General features: G+C 30.7%; 2 protein-coding genes across 4 annotated transcripts in view; one reads left to right on the forward strand and one right to left on the reverse strand.

Annotated features, from left to right (window-relative positions):
- LOC108693952 (FH1/FH2 domain-containing protein 3) overlaps positions 1 to 1,251 on the forward strand; it is a 139,995-nt gene extending 138,744 nt beyond the window's left edge. For both annotated transcript variants that reach the window (XM_018203186.1, XM_018203188.1), the window contains one exon: positions 172 to 1,251. Coding sequence is in view for 1 of the 2 variants with exons in the window: in XM_018203188.1 (XP_018058677.1) it covers positions 172 to 245 (74 nt within the window). In the remaining variant the exon portion in view is untranslated. The remainder of the gene's footprint in view (positions 1 to 171) is intronic.
- A 1,486-nt stretch (positions 1,252 to 2,737) lies between these two features.
- Positions 2,738 to 6,164, reverse strand: part of LOC108693921 (FK506-binding protein 2) — a 64,693-nt gene continuing 61,266 nt past the window's right edge. Inside the window, exons 3-4 of one of the 2 annotated variants that reach the window (XM_018203130.1) lie at positions 4,271 to 4,383; positions 2,738 to 3,615 (exon numbers count right to left, since the gene is read on the reverse strand). In XM_018203130.1, coding sequence (XP_018058619.1) covers positions 3,427 to 3,615; positions 4,271 to 4,383 — 302 coding nt within the window. In that variant the 3' untranslated portion in view covers positions 2,738 to 3,426. Of the gene's footprint in view, positions 3,616 to 4,258; positions 4,384 to 6,164 lie in introns of both variants that reach the window. The other variant, XM_018203129.1, reaches the window with a different exon arrangement.

Below are 6,164 nucleotides of genomic sequence, written 5' to 3' on the forward strand. Positions count from 1 at the left end.
AAATATTTTTTTATAAAAAAATATTATAAAAGATAATTTGTATATTATTACGTAAAAGGAAGGTGAAAGAAATGTAAGCGTGACTCATTTAAAAAGTTTTATGTCACATTTGCTTACGAGAAAATAAAAAATATTATTAGCGCAAACCACTATGTTATGCTTCTCTTTCAGTGCGTAGAACGTTAAAGAACGGTCTCTCGGAAGAAGAGAAGAAGCACATCGCCGCCTACATCAAGGGCTATTGACTGTGATAATACTCGAAGGCCACGACATGCTCTCACGAAACGAGATGAAGAAAGAACGGAAAGTTAATACTACGAAGAAGCGGAACAATGGAAGCTCGGTGAAAACATTGCGACCTCTTCGTCGTAGATCTTCGACTATAGGATCCTGTTTTCCCCTATTACCAGGACGCTCCGAGATCAGACAGTATCGACGATCGACTCTACGACACGTCGCTGACGTTTGTCGAATTTAATATTCGCGTGAAGCCCCATGTGCACTTCATATGCACCTGTCATTCGATTTGTTAAGGTAGGATAATAAGTATGAGCAAAAAAAAAACAGGAAAAAGATACTATAGTTTTGTTGAATTAAATAAATATTAATCGGTGATTTAGGCTTAAGCCAATGATTGAGAACAGGTATTTCTCTTAACACGTCATTCGCGGACGAGAAACAATATCTCGAATACGTATTAAGAATTATTATTTAGGAATGTTCTTATAGATAGATTTTTGTTAAGTAAGTCCTATAAAAAAATTTTTTTGTTTTATAAAATTTTCCTTATTTTGTATAGAAATTTCTGAAAGTTTCAAGTTGTTTACGTTTTCTTTTGCCTCTTTGAAAGTTATTACACGTGTTGTGCGTATATTATATACATTTTACGTATATATCGTACTCAGTACTTCTCGGAAGATTCGAATCGCGGAAGACAGGGTCGACTTGACAATCACATAACACCACGTGCCTCGACGAATTTTTATAATCGATTTTTAAGAGCGACTACTCCGAGTAATCGATGCTTTTGTTCGCATCGATCCATTTACAACGAAGAAACAGCCATTTTGCATACGAAGTAAATATATTCTAGATTCTAGAATTCCTGTCGAATAGCAAACACATACCGGACGACATAAATCTGCCTAGCAGCTTAATTATTTTAATCATCATTTTATTATTGCGTTTCGTAGAAACGCATAATCACATTCATTGTAACTTTCTGTGGAAATGATTCTTTAAATAAAAGGAAAAGCAATTATAAAAATAGATATGAATATGTAATGTAATTCTCCTTTTCCTTCAAAATATTTCATTTTTTCAGAGAAAGGCATCTTGTTTTAAGATTTATCCAGAATACTTTCTGGATTTTTCAACCCTGATTTTTTTATAATGTAAAAGGTAAGTTTTATATTAAATATAATATAAACGATTAAATATAAGGCTGAATAATTATTAATTAATTATAAATTATAAACTAAGCTTTAAAAACGTATTTCAATTCTCTTAAATTCCAAAATTTAAACTTTGTTTTCTCTTCAGTTCTTGTTTACATAAAAAAATTAATGATTAATAAAATAATAGTTTTTAATGCAATAAATTTTTTACTTTTAATCTTAAACACTCTAGATAATGACACTTCAAATAATAAAAAATAATAAAAATGATTAATATTATTAATATCTCCGAAAACATTATTGTTCCAAAGCAAAATGAGATAAAAAGTTATTCGAGAAATGTCATTATGTACAAAAATTAATTGTGGCAAATATATGTGTAAAAATATTTGATTGCAAATCCATAAAATATTCCATCGCATTTATAACTTGCGAATAAACTTTCAGACAGGGATGCAGAAATTGAAAGAGGTAGTTATATAACAAACTGTGCTCGAGACACACGATTTATTATTAACCATCATCCAACTTTAACAACATACAATATAATGTAGTAATAAAAACGTATCAGTTAAAATGTAATAATGCGACGATAGGGGGATGCTCGCGTAAGAGCGACCATATTCATCTCCACTACGCATCCTCGGGATATTTCCTCTTCCTCTTTTTCTTCGTCATCCTCTTCTTGTCTCCTACGTGAATATCGCGCGCGCGCAACTCTCGAGCAAAGGATCGTTATAACTGGGACAGATTGGTGGAAGCTTTGAGAGTAGGACAGAACGCATGTGATTTTCAGCACCATACGTCGATGCTTTTTATGCTAACATTTATAATCATGTAGAAAAAACACTCTTTCCATCACACCTTTATCTCGCTCAATCACAATTTCTCTTTCTTTCTCTTTCTCTCTCTCTCTCTCTCTTTCTCTCTCTCTTTCTCCCTTTATATTTTTATATAATATATATAGCGCGAAACATACACAGCCTCACTTCACGCCACTACAGTGCAATCATTCGACATTCGTATATTTTTTTGTTTATATCGTATTAAAATGTACAATGATGTTCCGCCGGAATGTTTCCCTTAGGAATATCCGTGAAATTTTCAAGGATCTTTGTAAAAGTCCACAAATTTTTAAAACAATTGAAAATAACAAAGGAAAAAACTAATATATTGATTATTTAAAGATTATAGATTTGATATATATTTTCACGATTTAGTCAACGAAAAATTTGTTGTATCAGAAACTTTATTTGGTAAAGGAATCATAATTCTGCGCAATATAAATTATCTATAAGTAACTGCAGAAATAATTGTTTTGTATTGTGGTATAAAGATTTTTAAAATGAGATTGATAAATAAAAGATAAATAAAATAAATAATATTGAGCGATAAAAATTGCAAATCTTTCTAGAAAGATGTGCTAATATAAGAAAGGTTCAGATGAAAATTATATCGGAAATTGATCAATATTTCCTCTACAGATTCTCGATTAATCTTGTGCGTATAAGATGGTTCGCGGGGTGTAATCGTGATTTTTCAAATGAATGAAATCGCACCTTTAGAACAATTAAAAAATAAAGAAATCTTTAAACTATTTGGGATTATCAAATAGTTTTCAAAACTTCCAGATTCCATTTTTTCCGAATTTTTCAAAAAACAATTTCACTTTATGCTCTTCGTTGTTAATCAAAATGTCCACCTACTCTTGTAAATTTCCTGGAATCAAGAACACGAATACGACTCGACGAGCCGGAGATTCCCAAAGATTGTATCCCTCTGATGCTGATACCAGTGGTGCTATATCAGAAAAGTTTGCTGGTAAATTTGCTTGGTCTTGCAAGTTCGAGTACGCGTACACTCGGCATAATCGATCATTGGATCCTTCGGGAATACCCGAAAGAGGACTCGAAGAGGTGATTTTATACAGAGGTGAACACGTGATGGCGCGGGGCGCGTCGATATCGTCGACGATTGAGACGACATCAACAACGGGCGCTTGGAGACGCGATGATGAAGGACGAAGACTTCAGAGCTCATCATGCTTCGGCCCACTGAACTCATCGTGGGAGATGAAGCCGTTCTTATCTTTATCCTCATGCTGGAAAATCTCCTCGACGAGCTTATCATGATCAGCCAGCATTTTCTTTACGTCTTCATTTTCACTAGCGCCCGCTTGCTCGGCTTCTATCACCTGCTTTCGGAGATAATCACTCACCTGCAAACAAAAAATTGACCATGTACCAATTAATTAAAACGATTGCATAGAAATTGGCATAAACTATAAAGTATACTCTATAAAGTATATTATACATATATGTAGATTTATAAAATAAAGTTAATATTGTTAAGTTTGTAATTCAGCAGAAAATTTAAGTGGATTAAAATATGCATATTAATATACTGTAAATTATTCCTGCGATACGAAAATTAATTTAAATTTCTGTGTGTGTCAAATTTCTTTTTGTCTGTGAATATTGTAAAATGTATTTCTCATGAAAACAATTTATTATTTAACTTTTAATTATCATGATATATCACAGCAAGTATTATATGATTACAAAATTCTTTTTAATTTTTTGTTATATTTTATTTGTACAAATATAATGCGAATATGTATGAAAAATAATATAATAGTTTTCGGATATATAATGATATACGAATATATCTATAAGTATTATAGAACATTTAAAATACAAATGGATTATAATATTGTATTATTTTCGGCCATGTATATAAAAACAAATAGTTTATATATATTAAGATATATATTAAGATATTATATATTAAGATATTTGTAGCACTATTTTTCTACTACCAGCACCACAAATGGCCCAAATAAAAACTTAAAGTGATCTTGCCATTGCTCTCACCTCCTCGCGAGACAGTTGGTTGTCTTTGTCAGCATCGATTTCCTTAAAGACGTTAGCGGTTGGGGGTGAATCGCTAATATTCATAAGTTCAACTTCAAACGTAAGAGTAGCACCTGAAACAACAGTAACCTTTTATGTTAATTGCTTGCATAATGTATATAAATTATTACAGAAAAATACGGTAGTAAAAAATTTTCTGAGAGCAATAATAATAATTAATATTAAATAATAGGAAATTTACATTTTGTTAATTAAAGCAAATTTATATTATACTAATGTAAATTTTAATATGGTTCAAAAGTAAATAAGCAAAAAATTTCAAAAAAATTAATTTTCTCTTCTTTTAAATCTAATTTATTTGCTTTGTTAGAGTTAAAATTATTTTATAAAACAGTTATTTTTTTAACATTTTAGACGATTTACTTTATAAAAAGTTGATATATATTTAGATGCAAGAAGATTTCCACTTCGAGAGGTTTATCCATTTACTGCAAAAACTATTAATCTTGATTTGGCAAATACTCGTAAATCATTTTTAGAACTCATCGATCTACTGTCAAGCACAAAGCTTTTTACACGTTTTGGCGGATGTAGGTGAAGGATATATAGACTAGGATATATTTATAGAGTAAAGGGTCAAATCGACAAGTGTATCTGAATAATAAAAAAATAAAAAATTAATAAAAAAATAAACAGTAAATAGCAAAATAATAAAAAAACATAATAATATAAATGCAGCCTAAATTACAATCTGACATGTTGTTTTACTGAGCTGATTGGTCTGCTGAATGCAATCATTGTCTTTGTAAAGTTTTCGATATTAGAAATTCTAATTGTAATAAAAGAGCTATAAAATATATTGTTAAATTTAGAATCGAACTCAAAATCATGCACACGTACACATTCAGATACCTAGACACAACGACAAAACATTAATAATAATGCATACAGAAATTCGATTGCCAATAATAATGTCTATAGATATCCGAAATAATAATGACCACCAAATGCAGCTGGAGAGGGGCTAACGAAGTGTTCGGCACGGGAGAGAATGCATACGCGCGCTCGGCACGTCCAGCCATTAATTATGGATGGTCCCGTCGCGATTAAGCTAGCCCTAATGAAATATGGCGCTTAATTATTCACTACTTAAACGAGTGAAATTAATACGGCGAATAATAATGCGCTGCCCGGTGTAACAGCCACTGTCGCCGTGGAAATTGGACGTGAGAAATGGAGAGGGATGATGGGAATATTCCAATTCTCGCACGCGGTTCCCTCTAGTATTCTTTATCATCGCATTCCGTGTGGAAGGACAATTTCGATGGCAATAGTTTGCCGTGTAGTTAAAAAACGGCCGCAAAGTTATATTGCTTGGTACATATACTGATATAATAAACTATTATACGTAACAAATAGGAACCAGAATTGTAGATTATAAAATTACAATAATAAGTTAAATTAGATCATTTAATCCAATAAATCAATTAAGTAAAGAAGCGCCAATGTGATCGAGATTAGATCTTTGGTCTAATAATATTTATATATATCAATATTTAAATATTTATTTTTAAAAGTGCTTTAAAGTGCTGAGTTCTAGTCAGTCTTGAAAACATAAAAAGAGAAGAGTTTAAATTATAACTGAAAATAATAATATCACAAATTAAATTGATTATATATCAATTTAATAATATAATAATAATTAATAATAATGATAATAACAAGCATCTTAAAACACTAAAAAAAACTTACTTATTGCTAAAAATATTACAGGACATCTTAATAAATTCGAGGCATATGGTAATATTTGTCTCAATAACTAATATATGTACATAAGGAGAGAACTTCTTAAAAAATAAAAAAATTGTATATAAACAATAATAAATTAAAGAGT

The sequence above is a fragment of the Atta colombica genome, unplaced genomic scaffold (genome assembly GCF_001594045.1).
Source record: "Atta colombica isolate Treedump-2 unplaced genomic scaffold, Acol1.0 scaffold111, whole genome shotgun sequence".
Taxonomy (NCBI): Eukaryota; Metazoa; Arthropoda; class Insecta; order Hymenoptera; family Formicidae; genus Atta; species Atta colombica.